Source organism: Canis lupus, chromosome 2 (genome assembly GCF_003254725.2).
Source record: "Canis lupus dingo isolate Sandy chromosome 2, ASM325472v2, whole genome shotgun sequence".
NCBI lineage: Eukaryota > Metazoa > Chordata > Mammalia > Carnivora > Canidae > Canis > Canis lupus.
The window spans coordinates 83503879-83526721 of NC_064244.1; the positions used below are offsets into that span (position 1 = coordinate 83503879).

At 49.5% G+C, this 22843-nt stretch overlaps 2 protein-coding genes and 1 non-coding gene across 4 annotated transcripts in view; 1 reads left to right on the forward strand and 2 right to left on the reverse strand.

Moving 5' to 3' along the window:
• Window positions 1-22843, forward strand: part of MTOR (mechanistic target of rapamycin kinase) — a 120087-nt gene that overhangs the window by 48641 nt on the left and 48603 nt on the right. For both annotated transcript variants that reach the window (XM_025477154.3, XM_049107286.1), the window contains exons 26-28: window positions 258-400; window positions 2935-3097; window positions 3226-3371. In XM_025477154.3, the coding sequence (XP_025332939.1) occupies window positions 258-400; window positions 2935-3097; window positions 3226-3371 (452 nt within the window). The remainder of the gene's footprint in view (window positions 1-257; window positions 401-2934; window positions 3098-3225; window positions 3372-22843) is intronic.
• Window positions 633-739, reverse strand: LOC112678132 (U6 spliceosomal RNA). Its single transcript, XR_003147397.1, has one exon. It is a non-coding gene; the product is annotated as a U6 spliceosomal RNA (small nuclear RNA).
• ANGPTL7 (angiopoietin like 7) lies at window positions 9058-15767 on the reverse strand. The gene is made up of 5 exons (XM_025477157.3): window positions 14941-15767; window positions 12422-12522; window positions 11646-11840; window positions 10807-11005; window positions 9058-10205 (listed from the first exon to the last, which is right to left on the reverse strand). Exons 1-5 carry the CDS (start codon window positions 15308-15310, stop codon window positions 10036-10038), a joined length of 1035 nt encoding a protein of 344 aa, XP_025332942.1. The 5' UTR covers window positions 15311-15767; the 3' UTR covers window positions 9058-10035.

The window sequence follows — 22843 nt, forward strand, 5'->3', positions numbered from 1 at the left end:
GCCCCGTCCACTCTGGCTCTGTGAGCTTCCTGCCTCGCTGATAGAGTCCAGCACGAGTGAGTTGTACAGCAGGCTATTCCAGAGGTTGCTGCTCTTGTTTTGTAGCTTCTAATTAAGTATTACTCTTTTGTGTTTGTGCTCTGAGGGGATTTTGTCACGAGCGGCAGGAGCGGCAGGATTTAATCATTAAATAGACGAGGGCTCTTTACAGTTGGCCTGGAAGCTGATGGTTTTCCATTGTTCCCTGGGGATTACAGGCCTGGGGAGCTGCCAGAAGGGTCTCCAAAGACGACTGGCTGGAATGGCTGAGGCGGCTGAGTCTGGAGCTCCTGAAGGACTCCTCGTCGCCTTCCCTGCGCTCGTGCTGGGCCCTGGCTCAGGCCTACAACCCGATGGCCAGGTATGTCCCCAGCTTCGGGATGGGACCAAGAGGATTAGCACAAAGATAGCACAAATCTATCTTATCAGCAGTAATTATAAAAAGGGCTTGTATTTTTTAATTTTGCCAACTTGTGAAGGGAAAAAATAAAGGCAGGTTGAACAAGCTCATGTTATAGGAAAAGCATCCATCTTACCCTTGGTAGCAGACCTTTCCTTAGTAGACTTGGGTCCAAAATTTTTTTTTTTTTTTTTTAAATATGGAACGCTTCACGAATTTGCGTGTCATCCTTGCCCAGGGGCCATGCTAATCTTCTCTGTATCGTTCCAATTTTAGTATATGTGCTGCCGAAGCGAGCACGGGTCCAAAATTTTAATTGCAAAGTCATTTACAGCTCTGAAAACAACTACGGAACGGTTTAATATAACTGCTTTCCAGTAGCAATGAACTCTAATTATTTACTGCTGTATCACACATACCCCCAAACTTACAAGTCTTAAACAGCAGCAGTCATTTGTTTTGCTCACGGATCTGGAATTTGGACATGACCTGTGGGGACAGCTTGTCTCTGGGTCAGTGTCAGTAGGGGTCTCTGTCCAGGGGCTGGGGGACCCGCTTTCAGGGTGGCTTATTCACCTGGGAGGCAGGTTGGGGCCTTCAGATGGGAACCCTGGCTAGGGGCTTGGTTCCTCTTCCTGTGGGTCATTCTGTGGGCTGCTTGGCCTTCCTCACAGAAGACTGGTGGGTTTTCAAGAGTGAGCGTCCTCCCCAAGGAAATGAGACGGAATTATATGGTGTTTGTATGACCCGGCCTGGAAGTCACACAGTGTCCCTCCGCCACACTGTGTTGTTCAGGGCAGTCACAGAGGCCCACTCAGATTCTGGGGGGGAGAGACAGACGTCATCTCTCGATAGAGAAGTAGGAAGATCCTAGAAGAGCATGTGGAACAGGAGATACTGTTGCAGCCATCTTCACGAAATAGAATCTGCCATAAAATACTGAAATAATAAATACTGCTTTAAATAAGGTCTTAAGAAGCCGTTAAAGGTTTGGTTTATAATATTTGCATATAGAAGGTTTACAGTATGACGTAAATGAATAAAAAATGGAATATTAAACGATGGAAGTGTGTGATTTCAACTGTTAAAAACAAACGTACATGGAAAAGGACTGGAAAGTAATAGAGCACTGATGAAGTTGGAAGGCCTAGGGAGTATTTTCTTTGTTATTCTTTTCCAAATTTATCTGCAACACACAACTATTATTTATAATGAGTCATAAAATGGTATTTTTTTTTATGCTCTAAAAATAGTTCCTAGGATTCCCCTGACTCCACAGTGTACAGATTTCATGTGCTCAGCTGACGGTAGTGTGTACCTCTCTTCTGCTCCAAGTCACTCCTGAGCACAATGTCATCTGAAAGAGGCTTGTGATAAACCTACATCTGTGTGTTTATCCCCATAGCGCCAAGTGTGCTTCTTTGGGATCCAATGTGGCCTTGGATGTAGGTCAGAAAATCTGTTTCTTAATTTACACAGGACTTCTTTTGGTCTTCACGTCACCTTTTGTGTTTCGAATTTTGTTTCTTCCAGCAGATTCCAAAATTACATACATTGGTCTGACTTAACTTTTTAATGTGTAATACAGAGTATGTGTGCAGGCAGCAGGTGCTCAACCAAAACATTATAAGCATATCTTACAGTTTCCAGCTCCCTCCTCCTAGCATTCACCGAAAAAGAAGGGATGGGATTAAAGTTCAGATGTCGGGCAGAGCAAATATGCCAATCCATGTGCTGCTTGAATGATTTAAGATAGTCCTAGTGGTCTTAGAAATGGCACCTCTGCTTCCAGGTCTCTGTAAGTCTTCAGAAATAACACTGGCTTAGAGGACCTTTCCAGGATTTATGGGTTGGGATTCCATTTTCTAATGCTTCTAGTTTCTTAAGTTCTGTTGTGTTGTTTATGACCATTCAACTAAGGGTTCTGATTGTATTCCGAAAAGCAGTCACAGGTGCTGCCTTTGCCATTTCCAATCTTGCCTGAGAAGCATCCCAAGAATCATTTGAAGATTATTATATTCTGAATCTGTTAATCCCAGCTTCTATGTTAGAAGTTCCCTTTCTGTTCATCTCCAGGGAAGAGAAAAGATGGAAATCCTGCCAAGAAATATGCCTGTGGAAACAGGTTATTTAGCTCTGCTCTTCTTTCTCCTCTGCCCCCCACCTCAGGGCTTCCTGTGTAGCACAGTGTCTATACCTGCGCTATAAAACAGTAGTCACCAGCCACAGCATGATTGCATTAAGGTAATTAAAATTAATGCAACTTAAAGCTCCATTCCTTGGTTACACTTAGCACACGGTTCAAATACTCAGTGGCTAATGGCTACTGTTTTGGAGAGCAAAGATAGACCATTTCCAGCAAGTTTTGTTGGACAGCTCTGGTCTGGATGGGCAAAATCAGTGATGGCTGGAGTAGATTGATAAGTGACTTTGTGGTACCAGGCAGAGGCACGAGAGGCATTTCCAGCATCTTTTTCACTCCTCTCTGCCTTCAGGGATCTCTTTAATGCTGCATTTGTGTCCTGCTGGTCTGAACTGAATGAAGACCAGCAGGATGAACTCATCAGAAGCATCGAGTTGGCCCTCACCTCACAGGACATTGCCGAAGTCACGCAGACCCTCTTAAACTTGGCTGAATTCATGGAACACAGTGACAAGGTGAGATTTTACCCCTTGTCCAGATGGAGCCTGACAGAAAACAGGTGGGAGGGGAGAGGCACCCAGGCAGCCTCCCCTTGGTCACGCCGCCGCTGTTTTCCTATGCTGTGGCTTCTGCTCTGCCCTAGGGCCCCCTGCCATTGAGAGACGACAATGGCATTGTCCTGCTGGGTGAGAGGGCAGCCAAGTGCCGAGCATATGCCAAAGCGCTGCACTACAAAGAACTGGAGTTCCAGAAAGGTCCCACCCCCGCCATCCTAGAGTCTCTCATCAGGTAGGCTCTAAACCCTTTTTAATTGCTGCCTTCATCTGAAATGACCTCTCTCCCCCTGCTGCCTGCTGCCAAATCACTGCAGTCACGTGGAGGCTTCTGCTCTGTGAAATCTGCCGTCGGGTCCGGCCAACAGGTTTAAGTGAGATGTGGTCGCAGATGGTTCTCTCCACTCTAGGAGCTGTAATTGGCATTTCTGTTGACCCTCAGCACACGGGCTCCCGTGGTTTTCCAACATGTGCTGGCGTGTCCCGGTGAAATCAGTCCAGAAGCACTTCTGAGGCAGCAGCCTAGGAGCGATAGAAGTTGATACCCGCGTTTGATTACACTCTCAGGTCGGAGTAGGTAGTACCTGCCCCGGTGTCTCAAAGGCCTCTGGGGTTTTACTGCCTGGGTCCTCCTCCTCCAGTGTTCCTTTTTTTTTTTTTTTTTTTTTTTTTTAAGATTTTATTTATTCATGAGAGATACAGAGAGAGAGGCAGAGACACAGGCAGAGGGAGAAGCAGGCTCCATGCAGGGAGCCCGATGCGGGACTCGATCCCAGGATCCCCGGGGTCACGCCCTGGGCTAAGGCAGCGCTAAACCACTGAGCCCCGCCCCCCTCCCCGGGCTGCCCTCCTCCCGTGTTCTGTGAGTGAAACCAGGCAGGGCTGAGTCTGAGATTCAGTGATCTTTATCTCGAGTTTGGCTTCATTCTCTCCTAAGATGGTTTTGAGTCTTCTGGGTATGGGAAAAATAATCAATTTTCTGCTGTTATGAAATTAGAAGCAGCCTCAAATGTTAGCTCCAGCTCCCAGAGAACTGTTCACCTCCCCTAATGGTTATCAGAGACTATTAACTCTGGGATCTAATTATCTTCATGTAAATGCTAACATGGTTGATTATTTCACTGCAGATAGTTGAGGGGAAAATCACCCAGCTAATAGGTACCTCCTCTGTGGCTGAAACAGTCTGCTGTGTATGGCGCTGCCTTCATTTGAGAGAATCATCAGATAGCCAGCTTCTTTGCCAGCTCTGCTTTTGAGTGAACGCTAAACAGTATTCCTTTAAACACTTTAAAAGGGACCAAAAAGATAGAAATAGAATCGTTTTTGCCCAAAGGGAGCTTTGAGAGACTGTTGATTTCTAAAATGCCACAGATAACACAGTTATAAACATGCCATCCTGTGGAGCCAGGCTTCCATTTCTGATTAGGTACAGCAGGTGTGAAAACCTGGGTTCCTTCTCCTCCCATCTCTGGCTTAGGGAACACCATCTTCCTTGATAACTGATAGAAAACCTGGCAAGGGCTTTAACAGCGTCGGTGTCAAATACCTAGCCTTGCAAGCCAGCCTCCTTGCTGACCTTTTTCTCTTTGACACCTCTCTGAGAGCTCCCTCGTCCCACCCCAGGGCTTTCCCCATATTTGGGACAATCATAGAAGCATTAATGTGCGTACAGATTTGCAGCAGGAAGATAGACTCAGAGGTCTGGAAAAATGTTCAAGAAGGCCGTTAACCTCTTAAGCCAATATAACTGAAAACACGTCCTCAGAATACCCCGCAGGTGGACCTTGACTTTTTTTTTTTTTAAAGATTTTATTTATTTCCATGAGACACAGAGAGAGAGAGAGAGAGAGAGAGGGGCAGAGACACAGGCAGAGGGAGAAGCAGGCTCCACGCAGGGAACACGACGTGAGACTCGATCCCGGGTCTTCAGGATCAGGCCCTGGACCGAAGGCGGCGCTAAACCACTGAGCCACCCGGGCTGCCTGGACCTTGACTTTTCACACAAACAAGCGGAAGCTTGTGCTCCCAGCAAAGCCAGTGCTCCTGGCCGTGTGGTTTCATCCCAGCCTTATTCAGGTCAGCTTGCGCTTCAGCCTCCCTCTCTCTGGTTGTCTTCCCCTCTTCCCATTGTTCTTTTCTCTTTCCATTTGCTGCTTTTCCCAGTTGCTTTTGTAAAACTGCTTTTCCTAAGCACCGGGGCAATGTCCTGCCATCTTTGTCACTGCAGAAAGTTTTAAGAGAGAGACAGCCTTAGGCAAAGCTGCTGGTAGAGAATGTGAACTCAGCTGCACCGCCCCATCCTCTCCGGGGGCGGGTTGGGAGAAGGGTGTCAGACCGCTGGGGTCATATGTCCCCAAGTTACTACTTGGGCCCCATGTTGGAGGCCTTGTTCTTTGGTGATAGATTGAGCTGCCTTCCTCACAGTGGCCCCGGGAAGCTCACAGCTCAGGTCCTGGCCCACCTCTAACAGACTACGGATCCCTGACCCCTTTTGTCTACTGCCCCCAGCCAGCCTCATTTTACCTTTTCTACTTTTACTTAAGTTTATTCTAATATATACATTTGAGTCACCTGCCTCAAATTCTCTTTGAAATAATCGGCTTAAATAATCAAGTTCACAAAAACATCTTTGCAAAGCTATTTCTTACCTTTTGTTTTTGTTTTTAAAAAAGTATGTTCTGTTGATAGTACTGTTCTCTGGCTACTGGCTCAATCTGTCTGACACCCTACCTAGTGACCCTTTTAATTACTGATCTGCTCCAGGACAAATTAAATCCCACACGTAATCCCCAAACCAGCCTAACATTGAGACAATTTGAGCCACTCCCATCTCCTCAAAGCCTCTGTATATATCAAGTATGATTGCTTCTTAAGGGAACAGAGGATTAAGTGGGTACTGAATTATCTGTAAGCATACACGTGCATACACGTACACCTGGCGTTTACTTGGTTAGCCTGCAGCATGAGGTCAAGTTCTGTGGCCTGCTGACTCAGACCGCTGGGGCTGCTGTGGCAAATCACCATAGCCTGGGGGCTGAAACTACAGACCCTTCTCACAGGTTGGGATGCTGGGCTCTACCGTTGTGGCCTAATCACCTCCCAAAGACCCTACTACCATCACATTGGGGGTTAGTCTTCAGCATAGGAATTTGGGGGGATATGAACATTGGTCCACAGCATTCCTCCTTGGTCCCCCAAAATGCATATCCTTCTCAAATGCAAAATTCATTCTGTCACAACAGCCCTGAAGCCTTAACCTGTTCCAGGATCAGCCCTAAAGTCTCGTGTAAATACCATCTTAATCACAGATAGGGATGAGACTCTAGGTTCAATTCATCCTGAGGCGACCCTGTGAAAACAAACAAATTACATGCTTCCAGGATATGCTGCTGGGGCATCCCCCATTCCAAGAGAAGTGGGCAAGAAGGAAAGGGTGACAGGCCCCAAGCAAGTCCAAAACCAAGCAAGGCAGACTTCATGAGAGATCTCCAGGCCTGGGAGTAATCCATCTCGGCCGGATCCTCTGCCCTCTGGGGCACGGTCCACCCCCTGGACCCACGAGGCAGAGGTCCTGCCCCCACAGCTCCACCTGGCGCACAGCCCTGCCCGTGGCTGTATCCTCGCAGCTTTGGGCAGAGTCCACTGGGCCTGTTCAAAGCAAGGCAATGGTCCTCCTTTTTTAAAACAAGCAGACAGCCCTGACGATCTCTCGCTGGCCTTCGGGATCATTCTTTTCTCGTCTGGAAGAATAGTGCATGTTCACAGCCAAATAACTCCATAGTTTTGTCTGTAAAATCCAGAAGTTCGACAGCCTCCCTTCATTCCTTCCTGTGTCTTTCCCCTTCTGTTGAGTTTTGTGGTTTATCCTGCTGGAGTAGCTGATTAGGTCCATGGTTCCCACCACACGAATCCCCTTAGCAAAGCCTCACGTGGCCTCATGTGGCCTCACGTGGCCGTACCCTCCGTGTTCTCTTCCAAACACGTGCTCATTTCCTACAGTATGGACAGCCGAGAATTTCCAGGTCTCTAAGTTCTGGCTCCTTTTGGTTTAATCCACTTTTTGTCGTTTCTCTCTTCTCTCATTTTACTCGGAGCAGTGGGGAGGAACCAAGCCTCCCCTCGCCCTTGGCTTAGCGACCTCCTCAGCTAATACCCGGTGTCATTGCGTGCAGGGTCTCCCTTCCACAAGGCACTGGAACACGCACACTTCAGATTGTTGGCCACTTTGTAACAAGGGGTTGCCATCTCTCTATTACCTGAAAACCGTTCCTCATTTCTGTCTGAGAACCCATCAGAACGGCCTTTACCCTCCGTATCCTACTACCCTTGTGTTCGCGATTACATAGGTGTTCTCTCAAGACAGAAGCGCTCTCGCTCTCGCTCTTTCTCCTTCGAAGCTCTCACCAGCGTGTGCCCGTGAGAGTCCAGTGGCGGCTGAACACTACTCTGTGTGTGACGTTTTCTTTATCCATTCTTCCATCACGGAGACTCAGGTTGCTTCCGTATCCCGGCTACTGTGAATAGTGATGCAGTGAACGTGGGTGCGCAGATATCTCTTCGAGACACTGATCTCTTTTCCTTTGGATATATACCCAGAAGTGGAATTGCTGGATCATAAGGGAGTTTTATTTTTAATTTTTGAAGAACTACCAGGCGGTGTCGCATAGCAGCTGTACCCATCTACATTCCCACCAGCAATGACAAGGGCTTCCTGGTCAGCACATCCTCGCCATCACTTGCTGTCTCTTGCCTTTCTGATAACAGCCGTTGTCGGTGTGGGAAGGTATCTCGTTGGATGACTTTGATTTACATTTCCCTGATGCTGAGCGCATTTTCATGTATCTATTTGCCATTCCAAGAATATGTTTTTTGGAAAAATGTCTATTCAGGTCCTTTGCCCATTTTTTAATTGGTGTGTTTAATTTTTTGCTATTGAGTTATATGAATCCTTTATATGTTTTGAATATTAACTCCTCATGAGGGGCTATAGATAGCGGATCTTTTCTCCCATTCTGTAGGTTGCCTTTTCAGTGTATTTATTGTTTGCTCTGCAGAAGCTTTTTAGTTTGAGGCCGTCCCACTCGTTTATTTTAGCCTTTGGTGCCTAGAGTTTCAGGTGTGTTTTAGTTGTGGGGTTAGAGGAGGTAAGAGAGAGAATTATTAGCTACTTCTGCCAGAGGCATTTGTGCTTTTCTCCATCTTCCCTTAACCCCCTGATCCTTTTATCCTCCCTTCCCAGGCAGTATTGTGCTGGCCACTAAGCATATCAGACTCCCTGCCTGCCTCGGGAAGTTTCTGTTTGAATGCCTGTCCTGTGGGATGCCCTGCTCCAGTGCACTTCTTCTCTACTCACTCTATGCCTTTTAAAATCCCCGAGTTCTTGTTTTTTAAGGTTAAATAGGTTCCCAGCAATCCAAGGACTCTAGGTACAATAGGAAACACTGAATAAGAATAATGGCTTACCTTCCACTGACTGGTTCGAGGGAATGGTTCTTTTTGACGAGGGAAAAATGACTTCCAAACACTCAAAATTTTATTTGGCATCTGTTATGACTAAAGATATGCTCCCTCTCTGTATGTGTTAGTTTGCTCAAGTAGAAAGTAAGAGTGTCGGTTTGCAAAGGATTCTGAAGCCGAGTGGTGGCACTGGGCTCCGTTGGGATTGGGTGGGAGGCTGGATCTGACTCTGCCAGTGGCACCGGGCACCACTGGGATTGGGTAGGAGGCTGGATCTGACCTTTCCCCAGGGCTGCTGCCCTTTTTGTCCCTCTACCTTTTTGCTCTTTGGCTTGTAGCTCCTCCCTTGGTTTCCCTGAAGACTGCAACAAAATCAGTCTCTTTCTCACTGCTCACCCTCTGATTTTTCACTGAAGTTTTTTTACCTTGCTCTAAATGAAAATGGCAGTAATTTAAAAACCAGCAAGTTTCAAAAGAATTTATTATAGAAGGAAAAAGCTTTGAGTGTTTACAACATACTACAGTATTTTATTTTCACAAAGCAAAATGCTTATATACAGCATGAATTATTAACCGTAGTGTCATCTACCTTCATTCTGTAGCCAGTATTTTTTAGACAAGTTAAAAGAGAAAGCTCTTTGAGCCCTTTTCTTACAGAGTAAAAAATAAAAATAGGTATATCTGTATTGACTGACATTTTAAGGCAGTTTTGTGCAAGCATCCACGAGGGACTTATCCCCACCCCGTGCTGGAACTCTCCAGCCACCACTAGACCTGGTTCTGCCTTCCAGCGCTCTACCCTGATTGAGGTGGAGCAGGGAGGTGCCAGAGGTCCGCCACCAGGCCCGGGCCCAGAGATCCCTCTCGGGCAGTCCACCTAGGTCCACTGGGGCTGAGCCAGTGGAATAATTTTTGTCTTTAAAAAAAAATGTAGACTGAAGGTAATTTCATCGGATTTGAAAAATCAGAACTCTCCTACACCACTCTACCATGCCTTTTCTCTAACACCCACAAGTCCCGTCCTTGAGGATCAAAATCACATGGTTCTTTTTAGGCAGCGGATCTATTTTCTGCCCTCCCATGACCTGGGCCTTCAACTGAATAGCAGAAGTGATGTCATAATTACCTTTCTTTCACAGAAACATCAATGGAAAGAAGCTTTTAGTGAATATGTCAGGGATCTGAAGCCAAGGGAGCCCACTCAGGCCAGCCCCCTGAGAAGTACATGTGGCGACCCACTGTGTTAAAATAATTCATCCCAATTAGGTAACACCCTTGTACTTAAATTTTATTGTGCTCCTGAGAGCCTGACTCTCACCAGTGACCACAGGCCATTTTCCATCCTGCTGTCCGTCCTGCCCTCTCCCCACCTCCCCCTCCTCCGCCCTCACCCAGCCTCCATGCATCCCCATCTCCAGCCCTGCCGCACAGCAGGCCTCCACTTAGGGCTGGAAGTCTTCTGGGCGGATTTTCATCTCGACCCGTCTGAGGGAGTAGCTAGACCCGTGCCAGCCGTACCACGTGATGCCGTCCAGGTGCTTGTTGTGCTCACCGAGGCGGTAGTACACTCCGTTGAGGTTAGAGTCTGTGCAGCAGTTGTACCAGTAGCCACCTGGCACGAGAAACAGATCGGGGCTGTTGGGTCGGTAGGCCGGGTGCATCCTCCCCTCGGAAAGAGCTGACACTAGACCTCGGGATCTGTGACGCTGCTCTTGGAACAGTGGCTAAGCAGTTAGAGCCGGTATCCAAGAAAAAAGTACCAAAGCCAGAATACCAGCTGTGCGGCTCAAAATCCATCCTCTTTTTAAAATATTTTTCTAAGATTTTTAAAAATATTTTATTCATTTATTCATAGAGACAGAGAGAGAGAGAGAGAAGCAGAGACACAGGCCTTAAAAGGAGAAGCAGGCTCCATGCAGAGAGCCTGATGTGGGACTTGATCCAGGGTCTCCAGGATCACACCCCGGGCTGCAGGCGGCGCTAAACAGCTGCACCACCAGGGCTGCCCTCTAAGATTTTATTTATTCATGAGAGACACAGGCAGAGGGAGAAGAAGAAGCAGGCTCCTTGTGGGGAGCCCGATGGGGACTCGATCCCAGGATCCTGGGGTCATGCCCTGGTCCCAAGGCAGATGCTCCACTGCTGAGCCTCCTGGGCATCCCTCAAAATCCATTCTTCTCAGATGGGACTGCCCCCCGGCCCCCAGATCTCACCTTTGCGGAGTTGTGCGCACTTGTCTAAGCAGTTGTCGTTGTCCTTGTCCTTGGTGCTGAAGGCCGTGTTGTTGTGGTAGAGCAGGGCGTCGTTGCCCACGTTGCCACTGTAGTTCCCCAGGAAGAGGCGGTAGCTGTTGAGTTCGTTGCCCAGGACGAAGCGGCTGTACTCCGCATAGCGCACGCTGCCCTCCCAGTCCTGTCGGGGGGAGAGGGGCAGAGCCTTAGGGGCCCTGCAGCGGCCTTCGTTTCCCCCCATCCTGCCACTCCCCCTCCGCTCACAGCCGCACGCACATCCGGGTCTCCCAGGGACCTAGCGGGGCTTTACTGCAGGTTGGCCGTGTTGGTGGTTAGGTGAGCACACTACGCTGGGCGTCAGAAACCAGGGTCCTAGATCACACCTCCCTCCTGAGTCCCCCGCTGGCCTGGACTAGCCTCTTCCCATAGCCCTCCCTGCGCCTATCTGGAAGGTGTCGGTGTGTGTTTTGCTAGATCCCACAGGGAGAAGTCAGAGAGTGACATGAGAGGGGTGTGCGCGTGGGGCTGCGTGTGCCCCAGGCCAGGGAGGACCGCTGGGTTTCAGCACCCCTGACTGGATTCCCCTGCTCTGGCCCGGGTCCAGCCTCTCATGTATCTGCAGCCTTGCTTGGGGGGACAGGGTGGGGTGGGGTGCGGGGAACGGACAGAAAAAACCTTGTCCCTCGACGTACTACAGTCTGCAGGAAAGCCGTCATAAATACACAGGACTATTGTGAACAAAGAGCCAGAAGGGCACCCCCAGAGTTGAGCACAGTTGTGGCAGCCTGCTCCAGTCCTAGGGGCCTAGGCCTCATGCTCACCTCCATCTCCACACGTAGCCGGGTCGGCCGTCTGGACAGCCGGTGGATGTGTTCGTTCCCCAGCCAGAAGTCCCCACGGATGCTGCCAAAGCCCTGCTTGTACTGCTTCCAGTCCCGGTAGAAGGAGACAAGGCTGCTCTTCCGTCTCTGAATGATGGTCCAGCCGCCACCTGCCGTCTCCATATCACAGAACACCTGCGGCAGAGAGGTTGCTCTGGTCAGGGGCCCACAGAGGCGGGCAGAGGAGCGTGGGGGCGGGCCGCACCACCTTCCTCCCATTTCTGCAGAGCCAGTGGATGTGTGCACTTCCAGTCACGCTGGCTCCCAGTGGCGACTGGTCTGCCGTGTTGGCGAGTGGGAGCAGAGTGACGGTTTGCTGAGGAGGAATTTGGAAAGTCGGGGCTGGGGGCAAGTGCACATATAGTTGATGTGTGCTCTCGACATGTTCTCCCTTTTCTCCTTCCCCAAAGAATAACTGCTCTAGGTGTGGCAAGAGAAGTCAACTAGTTGGGTGGAGATTATAGAATTGTCTAATCTATGTTAGAAGATTTGGTGTTTGGTTGATAATAATTTGAAGGGCCAAAACAGATGTGTGGGGTTCCTCCCTCCCCCCCCCCCACAAAATGGAGTGTGTGGATAGCTCTCTGGTATTTGGTATGTTAGATTCTCTGTCTTGAGTTTCCCTTTGCTTAGACTATGACTAGTCCTTGGCCCAGCTCTGGGAGGGGGTGGAGGACAGATGGGAGCGCACGGGCAGTGGGCTCTGCTGACCTCACCTCCAGCTCGGGGCTGCCCAGAAAGTCATCGGGAGGAAGCTTGTACACTCCAGAGATGCGGTAGTTCTTCTGGTAGAGGGACGAGCAGTCATAGATGGCATCTGCAATAGGAGCAAACCGCACGGGGTGAGCATCCAAACCCAGGGGCTCCACGGTGGTGGGCATTTGTGCTATGTCTCAATTGGAAGTTTACAACTGAGATTTCATTTCTACCATGAAACTCCCATGAGTGTTCATTACAGTGTCTAGAGTTTGGAGCGGCGTGGGCATTGGGAGACTAAAAAAGGAGTATATTTTGGCTTCACTGGTAGTGGGGCAGAGGGGTGGGGAAGCCCTCCATCTGGGTAGCATCAGTGGACAATCAAACAGGTGGTTTCAGGTTAACTCTGAAATAGATTATCCTGCTGAGGTTCTAGGCCATGAATTCTGGAAACACTCCGATGTGTGAGGGCTGCATAACAGATGCTCTGTTTAACAAATACAGCTTCTGGGACAGCCAGTCTCTCTTACCACATAAGTCATGAGTATCTCATAGGGTCTGGTTCGGTTGTTCTCCTGGTTGGTTGGTTTGTGTGATGATGGTTTTTCAGAGGTAACGGCTGTTTTTACCTATGAGAATGGCTATTTTTATCTAGACTGCCTACTAGGACCCTAATAAAGGGAGCTAGATTTCACATCTGATTTTCCCCTCCCTCATCTTAACACTGCGCAATTCTCAAATGGAGATGCAAACACTCTGAGGAATGCTTGGAGGCCTTCCCTGGCAGCATTATTAAAACAAGTAAACGAGAGCATTGGACGGGCTGGTTTTCACTCGGGTTGATTTAAATGCCTCCTTGGCTGCCTGGGGGGCTACTGCTTTATGCCAGATTTTGTCCCCATTTTGCAAATCTCCAAGAGCACAGTGGAAGAAACCACCTTAACTGATAGGGTGGATTCAAAGAGCAGGAACTTTTGCTAGCCAGGAGATGCTTCCCACCCTCTGTGCCTGGGATTCTTTTCTTGGTGGCTCCTGCCCTGAGCCTTCAAGAAGAACATGCTGATGGCGGCACGTCCACCAGGAGCCTTCCCAGGTGGAGCACGTTTCAGGAGGGGGCGGAGAGACTTCACTTTCTGTTAGGATGAAAGCATCAATCAGCTTACTGCTTTCTCTGCTGGGCTACCTGCTTTACACAGTATGAAGGTGCCCCAGCAGCTGGTAATAGAGAAGAAAATTGAGGGATGATTTTCTGGGCAGGACGGGGAGCAGGCACAGCAGGGGAACTGCCTTTGGCCCCCCAAGAAACTTCCTGCTGGGAGGGCAGGAAATCCCCACTGGAGGAGCAGGAGGCAGTGCAGGCACAGGCACAGGCACAGGCACAGGCAGGTCCCCGGCTGGCCCGCTCTCCCGCGGGGCTGGTTTCATTTCCCCGGACCAGATCAGGACACACTTGTCTGGAAAATGTTTCAGAGGTAACTACAAAGGATACCTTTCTAGCCCCACACTGAGGGGCAGGAAGTCATGCTTAGAAAGCAATTTATACTTGGTGGTTTATTAGTAATGGGATGTCGAAGCCTAATTTCTTTCCTTTGAGCAGAGAGTAACCAGTGACTTACTCTGTGTCCTGACTTGATCTATGATGTGACCAAAAGTTTTTATATCAGCAATAAGTGACATAGCTACGGGATATTCTTCTTGTGAGCAATAATTTCTTGATGATTGTGGAAACCAAGATCTCTTCTCTCTGAACAGTAAATTCACCTGGGCCAGTCTAAGGCCATCTAGCTAGAAACAAACTTGTTTTAGAAAAGAAAACATGAAGTGTATCTTATTTTGGGGCTCCTGAAAATCCAGATCTCAGCTTTGTGTTTTCTTATTTTCTGTGGTGGGAGAATTTTATTTGAGATCATGGGAAAAAATAGAAATCTCAGAAGCAAAGAACCTCAAGGAGCCTGTCCTCTCCTAAACACAAAGTAATTCTTCATCTGGCCCTGGGCAGCATCTACACCTAATTCTGAGCCAGTGGGAAGAGTCAGGTTTGCAGACAGGACACACAAATCCATTAGTGCCTGTTCCACTAAATCTTAGGGACACGAGAGAAATGTTTTTGGCAGAACTTGGCTTCAGGAGCAACAGATGTTACAGTTCTGGTGTTCATGCCTGCGTCCTTGGGTCTGAGGATACAGCCTGTCAGCTCTGGCTAAGGAAGCAGGTCAATGAGGGAAACCTAAACCCTGTTTCTAAGACCTGCAGTGTGACTCCAGACGATCTAGGTCATCTCTCTGCGCCCCGGGATGGCATATAAACCTTTCATCTGCTGAAATATGGTGTGAGTAAAAGAGATGGTGCAGACACTGGGTAAATTTAAAGAAATAAACAGAGCATTAGAGCTGGTGACACGTACCCAGGAAAGTATACCCCAAGGAACCCCCTGTCATGGATCTGATGGCCAAGGTATCTAGAAACCATGCTGCAGGCAGAGACGCTCAGTGGTTTGGGCAGGAAGATGATGGGTAGCGTGAGGACATGTTCTCCTTACCTGCCGAGGTCTGGGTGACAGTCTGGGCTGCCTGCAGCTGCATGATGTCGATCTGGTTGTTCATTTCTGAGTACTTGCTCTCCGCATCTGTGAGCCGGGACTCCATGCGCTTGGTGCTGCTCTCCAGCTCCATCACCTGCATGACCACGCTGACCCAGTCCCTCTCCTGCTTCTTGCTCAGTTCACTCAGCAGACTGGTTAGATTGGCGATCTGGGCCTTGAGCTCCTTGGCCTCCTCACAGCAGGTGGCCACTTTGAGCTGCCCAGGTGTCTTGCGCTTCAGGGGCTTCTGTGGCCACGCCGGGTGGCTGACAAACACCATGATGAAAATGCAGAGCCAGGTCACAGCCGAGAGAGTGTTTTTCAGCATCTTTCTTGGGCCTGGGTGAGGAACGATCTTCCTTTGGGGGATCTGGGTATGCCCAGCTGGGGTCTGCAAAGCCGGAGCAAATTACAGCTGTGCACTTTCTCTCTGGATGGGCTCACTACTCTGTTGCTTTCTCTTCCCTGTCTCTTTCTTAGCCTTGCTCAAAGCTTGAGTTTAAAAGTACAGGTTAATCGGACTCCCTATACCCTTCCTCCTCAAGCCTGAGCGCTCTACAGACTCAGCATCTTAAATATTGTCTGCTGCCTGCACCTCCACCCCCACTGTGGCCCATGCATGGCGCTCTAGCCCCTCCCAGCTCATCTGGGAGGGTCAGGTGCCTGCTGGGTGAAGTCAGCGTAAACTTAGGCCAGAGGGGAGGAGGGAGACAGGGGCGAGTCTTTCTTTCCTTGCCTGCTTAGTCTCGGGGCTGAGACAAGAGGACTGTGAATTTGTGTGTTTCCAATTTCGCCTATTAGATTATGCCCCTGCCAGCCACTGGCTCAGCTCTATCAGCGAGCAGGGCAGGGTCAGAAGAATTTCCAAATTCCATTCTCAAGGTTACATAACCATGGGGTGAGGGTAAGGTAGGCAGAGAGCGTTGGGAATAAGACTCCCCGCTCACCCGGGGAGGCCTGTTAATGTAATCCACGCTGTTTATATGAGGATCTGGTATATTTTGGCATCCTGCGGAGCGTGCTGTTAACAAGGCTCGTGATTCCTTTCTCTGATCATCATTCAGTGTTTTACAAAACCCCCATTGTACCTAGATCTAACTCTGTGTCACATTTGAAAATCTCCAATTTAGAAGAGCTCTAGAAATAGAGTAAGCCTCTTAGGAGGCAGAACAAGACTTTGTAGTTCGTGTCCAACAGGATTTACTCAGTCGTCTCTTTACATTCTTTCTCCGTCACCAGTGGCCTAGCGTTAGCTTCTCACACTTGGCATTTGGCAAGAAAGTGTTGGAGAGGGCAGCAGGGACGAAAACTCAGGAGTGCTGGACATGGTTCTGGGACCGTGACACACGCTTCATCAGTCTGTCGGCATAACGGAGAACAGGCCCATCCTCGTCCTATGATTCGATTCGAAACTTGGAAAGTACATTAAATCATCGGGAGAAGAATCCCCGTCACCTGATAATCCATATCTACAGTCTCATTGCCCTCTTCCTGTGTCTTACAGTCTGCAGATCTGCAGCTGTTCTCTCTGTAGGATATATATCCCTGAAAACAGGGTTACTGTCACTTTTCATGCACTGTATTTGAAGGGCACTACTCCTTGGAAGACAAATGAGAAAAACCTGGGATTTTAGCAAACCTTAAAATACCTCACATGAGCCTTTCACTGAGAATGTATGCAGAGGCCCCTCTGTCCTCAGACAGTAACTAACTCTGTCTTTGGAACATCACTCTCGCCATTTCCCTGATGCAGAGCCACTGAGGCAGTCCTTGTGCTGGTGCCGTGCGGTGTGGGTCCGTCACGCACAAGCCCGATGCCTGACCGCCTGCCTTCCCTGCCGGGATCCCCTGGAATCTTCTTCCAAATGAGACGTCTGTCCAGGCGGCTGGAGTTACCGCGCAGTTTTTTCCCCTCTGACTCAAAAAGCAGTAGGGTTCGGGTAGATCTGGATGGTCTGCGCCCTCCCTGGTCTCCTTGCCCTCGGAGGGGTGAGGATGAGGCTGGCGCCCTACGGCAGCCTTGTCATTCCACTCAGAAGCCCGTCCAGAGGCAGCAGCTAGTCCCTGCTCTCTTTTGGCAAATGCCCCCCGCCCCCGCCCCCGGCTGGCCTCTCTAGTCTGCCCCGCGGAGTTCACGTCACTAACGCGCACCCGGCCCCGCCGTCCGCATCCGACGGCCTGCCGAACCCGCGGGGGATCTTCGGGTCAGCCTCATAGCCAACAGCTGACAGCTTGTGCCGAGTCCCGCAGCTGCGTGCGGAACGTCCTGTGTGAGCCGCTGTCTTAGCGCTGCCGCACAGCAACACGGTACACGGTCCCAGGGAACGGTGGACCTCTACGGGGTCCCAGCCAGCTTTCTGTTTGTTCTTCCCAGTGGCCGCTTCCCCAGCCCAAACAGGAAACGGTTATGAATAGATTCTCATATTTGGGCAGAAAGTGAATCAGTCATTTGTATTTGCAGCCCATGTAGCAATCCTTTCTGGGGGTTCGTGAGTTTGGATCAGAAGCGTCTAGCTGTTAGCATGAATGCCTGCTCTCTGACATTTGTTTTTCTGAAAACCAGTTTCTAACATGAGGCCTAAGGTGGAGACAGAGGCTTTCCTTATTCGAACATTTTCTTACATCACCCAAGCTGCCCAAATGTCAATAAGTTCCCCCTCAAATTAAAAAATTTAGCAGACTAAGAGTGGTCCCTTGCCAGATTATCCATCCTCCAAACATCCATAACGCTGCGATGTCCTAGATTCTGAGTCTCTGAAAGAAGGAAAAGTAAACCCTTGTTTTGAGTACAGCTAAGCCAGTAGACAGAACCAGGAAGGATGTGGGGGACTGGGCCGGTTTTCCTTCTCCAGGACGCTTTTACTCCCTTCTCTGCCCTTCATGAATAAAGTGACCATGAAAATGGGAATTAAGTGAGAAAATCTGGAAAGCCTGTGTTGGACACCTTGAAGTTTTTCCTTTTCTCTATTTTGCTGGTGGTGAAAGAGGGTCAGCTCGGTGTTCCTGGGAAAGATGTTTATGAAAATCAAGCTCATATTCCTAATGAGAGAAGCCAGTGAGCTTTCCCTTAGCCTGGAAGTTCTCAGAAACCCCACAGTCTGGGCCACGCGGCCTTGGGCTGGCACCAAGGACTAGAGGCGTTCGGGCGGCCCGAGGAGCACAGAGCAGGGGAGGGCCTGGAGGTGGTCTCTCCTTCTACCCAAGTGGAAGTGCCGTGTCTCATTTTCTTGAAAATGTCCCCATTGGAGAGACTCCTCCCTTTCTAGCATATTCCTGTCCCTGCCTGCTCTTAAACCACTACTTGCAAAATTGGTGAGGGAGGGAAACCGCTACTCTCAGAACCAGACTCTGTTTGTTGAACAAATTCATCTCAGAAGAACCTACCTTGCTGTTAGATTAATTGTGTGCTGAGGGGGGATGTTCTGCTTCTCCTGAAGCCTGGTAACGGGTTGCAGCTTACCCTACTGTCCGCGGCCACCTCATACCCGACCCTTCCGTCTCTCAGTCCTGTTCTGTCCCAGGGAAGGTCCACATCCATCCCAGAAGGTATGGCCATCTCTTCCCTAAGCTGCTCACTCGTCACTTCTACCAAACAGCGCACCCCAGACGGACAGTTAGGAATGGTTTCTCCCCGGCCTCCTCCTAGAGTCCGCTGTTCGTTGTAGCCCCTACCCAGGAGTCTTCCTCTGCCCTCCCCGGGCTTTGTGGCAAACAGCCGTCCTGTGAGCCAGCAGAGCATGCGAGCTGAAGGGGGCATGGTGAGCAGGTGCAGCTTTGTGGAAGACCTTGACTTGGTAGGAAGTAGGAAGACACAAGTCGTTGGACGTGGCTTAGGAGTCGGGGGCCGGGGGGACAGGTAAAGCCGGAGAGGTGGGGGGGAGCCAGGCGTGAGGGATGGGATTGCTGCTCTGGAGACAGAGGGAGCTCTGGAAGGAATCTAAGCAGCCTTTACCTCTTGGTGCTCTGTTTTCCTGACTCTCACTGGGAAAGTGGCTTTTTGTAGTTGCCAAACAAGATTTTTTAACTGGAAATGAATGGCTTAGAACATTAGAATTTCTTGAAATTGTAACGCAATCATATTAAATGCCCTGAAGGGATCATCTGGTTTGAGGATTAGGGAGGCCGTATGTGAAGGACTTGAAATAGTTGGGTGGGTCTAGAATCCACCAAATCTGGGTTCTAATCCCTTCCCATCATTTGATAGTTATGTGACCCTGGGCAAGTTATTTCTCAGAGGTTTACAGATCTGTGCCATGGAGATGAAAATCATAACTACTTTACCTCACGGGACTTTTAGTTAAATAAAGTAAAGGATTAAAATAGTTAAGACAGGGGCACCTGGGTCGCTCAGTGGTTTAGTTTAGCGCCTGCCTTCGGCTCAGGGCGTGACTCTGGGGTCCCGGGATCCAGTCCCACGTCGGGCTCCCTGCATGGAGCCTGCTTCTCCCTCTGCCTGTGTCTCTGTCTCTGCCTCTGTCTCTCTGTGACGCTCATGAATAAATAAATAAATAATCTTAAAAAAAGGGGGGGAGGGTAGCCAACTTAAAGAGTGGCAAGAGATGTCAGTTGACACTTACTTCACGAAAGAGGGTCTCCCCCAGGCCAGTGAACGCTCGTTAGGCATGACGGAAATTCAAATGCAAACTATCACATGCCACCACCAAACACCAACTAAAATGGCTACAGTGGAAAACACTGACAGTACCAAGTGTTGACAAAGATGTGGAGCAGTTGGGAATTTTTTTTTTTTTTTAAGATTTTATTTATTCATGAGAGAGAGAGAGAGAGAGAGAGGCAGAGACATAGGCAGAGGCAGAGGGAGAAGCAAGCTCCATGCAGGGAGCCTGACATGGGACTCAATCCCAGGTCTCCAGGATCACGCCCTGGGCCCTGCTGCCCAGGATTTTTTATTTTTTTTTAAGATTTTATTTATTCATGAGAGACATAGAGGCAGAGACACAGGCAGAGGGAGAAGCAGGCTCCATGCAGGGAGCCCAGTGCAGGACTCGATCCCAAGACCAGGGTCACGACCTGTGCTGAAGGCAGGTGCTCAACCACTGAGCCCCCCAGGTGTCCCAGCAGTTGGGCTTTTCATATACTTCCCATGGAAATGTAGATTGAGAGAACCACTTTGGAGAGCAATTTGCCAGTGTCCTTGAAAGCTGAACACACCCGTAGCCCAGCAGCACTCCTCTAGGTACAGTCCCAACAGAAATACGAGCACACCTGCACCAAAGATACGTACAAGAAGGGATCCCTGGGTGGCGCAGCGGTTTGGCACCTGCCTTTGGCCCAGGGCGCGATCCTGGAGACCCGGGATCGAATCCCACGTCGGGCTCCCGGTGCATGGAGCCTGCTTCTCCCTCTGCCTGTGTCTCTGCCTCTCTCTCTCTCTCTCTCTCTCTCTCTCTCTGACTATCATAAATAAAAAAAATAAAAAAAAAAAAAAGATACGTACAAGAACATTGGTAGGAACGCTGCTCGTAGTAGCCAAGAGCTGAGAGCCACCTCAGTGCCCACCCGCCACAGGACGGGGAGGTTGTGGTTAGTCACAATGGAAGTACCTTCAGCAGTAGAAGGGGAGACGCGGGGCAGGTGGCAACATGCATGCATGTCCCAGTGTCGTGTTGAGTGTTGAGGTGATGCTCGAGACCTGGTGAAACCAGTTGTGACAGAGGTCAGATAGCTGTTGCCTCCGGGGATGAGGAAGGGAGCCCTGGCCAGGACGAGCCTCCGTGCTTCTGGGGTGCTGGCAGTGTACTGGGTTCTGTTTCTCGGTCTGCATGGCAGGTACTAGGGCGTCTTTGCTTTGTCGTGATTTATCAAGCTGTACCCTATGTATACTTTTTTTTTATATCCTTCAACTAGGAAATTGATTTAAAAAAAAAAGATAGGGCACATGATACAGTAGCAGCAGACACGTAGTCAGTGCCCAGCGAATAATGAGTCGTATTTAGGGGCTCCTGGGGGGCACAGTCGGTTACACGTCTGACTCTTGGTTTCGGTTTAGGTCGTAATCTCAGGGTTGTGAGATCAAGCACCACCACGTCAAGCTCCACACTGAGCGCAGAGTCTGAGATTCCCTCTCCCTCCCCCTCTGTCCCTCCTGCTCATGCTTGCATGCGCTCTCTCTCTCTCTCTCTCTCTCTCTCATAAATATTTTTTTTTTAAAAAGGTATTATTTAGGTGTACAGTTGTCATCTCATCAGAAAAGCCCTCCACATTAGTCTCCATCTGAGTGCTCTGCTTTCTTCGTCGTATTTAGCTTCACAGCACTTACTTTGGGGTTGATTTTTTAATATCTCCTTAACTGACCTGGAAGCTCTTCAAAAGCAAAGACCGTATCTATTTACTGCAGTAGCTCTAACACCTGGCCCTTAGCACAGAGCCTGAGACCAAAGAGGGCCTTCGTTGCAACCTGTCAAGTGAAAGAACGAGTTCCCGGCGGAAGGTTCTCTTCCCTTGAGTAAACACCTGTCCTGGAGACGTAGAGTCTCTCTCCGTGCTCGTTGGCAGTACCTTGTCATGCTGAGGCCTTCCTCGTTGGCCACCACATTCTCTCTTGCTCCAAGTCCATTTTTCTTCTATAGGTGTCAGTCACAGAACCAAAGGAAGTGGGAACTGGAAGCATTGAGATCATTTGGTTCAACCTTGTATCTTAATCAATAATGGAGGCAGCGTCCTTGCTATATAATAATCACTTTGTCTCCCTGGAAACCATTGATTGCTGTCTCACCCCCTCTTCTTTACATATGAAGATGACCAGCAAGAGGACCACAGAGCGTGTGGGGCAGGGTCTTGTCCTGCTCTGCCATATGACAGAGGCCCGTGTAACTGCCGTAGCTGATTACTTCAAGCTGCACCAGCCTGTTCATTAGCCCTCATCATGGCCCGAGGGCCACAGGTGGCCGCTAATGTTGAAGACAGAGCAAGTGACGTGGCCCCATAAAAAGAGCTGCGTCTCTGGGCAGCTGCGTTGCCCATAATTTATCCAAGAAACTGACAAATCTTGCTGTCCCCAAAAGGGAATGAAATGCCCAGAAAGTCCCTCTTCATCGGGGACGAGATCTCGTGTCCAAGGTGCAGGATACGTGACACGTCCGTACCCAGCCGGGACTGCAGAGCTTCCCTTCCGGCCAGTCCTCTGCCACGCTGACACAGGCAGCACTGAGGGCAAAAGGGGACTGTGATGCTTTGAGAATGTTAGAGAAATTGAGCCAGTTGTGCCAGAGCAACCAGTTAATGGCAAGTGTGATTGGGCTTTGCAGTCCACGGGCGAGGGGCTAGACGGGTGAATAAAACCCACGCTCTGTCTTAATTCTAAACACGTTCCCAAGGTGTCACCACTGTGTTGCTTGGAAGTGTGAGTCTTGCTTTTTCAGTTGTTTCCTGGCTTCCAGAAAAGGTACAGAGTCTTGTTCTTTTCCCCTACCTCTGCTGGAAGAAAAAGCAGACCAGAGGGGTGAGGATTTGCTCAAAGTTCCTCACTTCTTGACAGAAACACATCCCAAATCTGTGGGCTCATGCTGACTTCAGAAGTGCACTGTGCCTCTAGGACTCTGCACCCCTCGTGGGCAGGTCCACGCAGCAGAGGGTGGATGGACAGAGGACGCCCTTGTGCGGCCAGAGCACCAGCACAGATTGGATCTTCCGAACCCTGTCTTTCTCTTTAATGCCCTTTTACATCCAGCCCTACCCAGGAGGTCAGTCTCTCACCAGTCGCTGGTAGAACATCAGTTTATTTCTGGCTATTTTGAAGACTTCCTACAGGTCCGCTGTACAACAGCTTGTCGTTCTAGAACACCTTCAAAACCCCGAGGAAAGCTGCCCAGCACAGGAAGCTGGCCACCAGTGAGGAGCG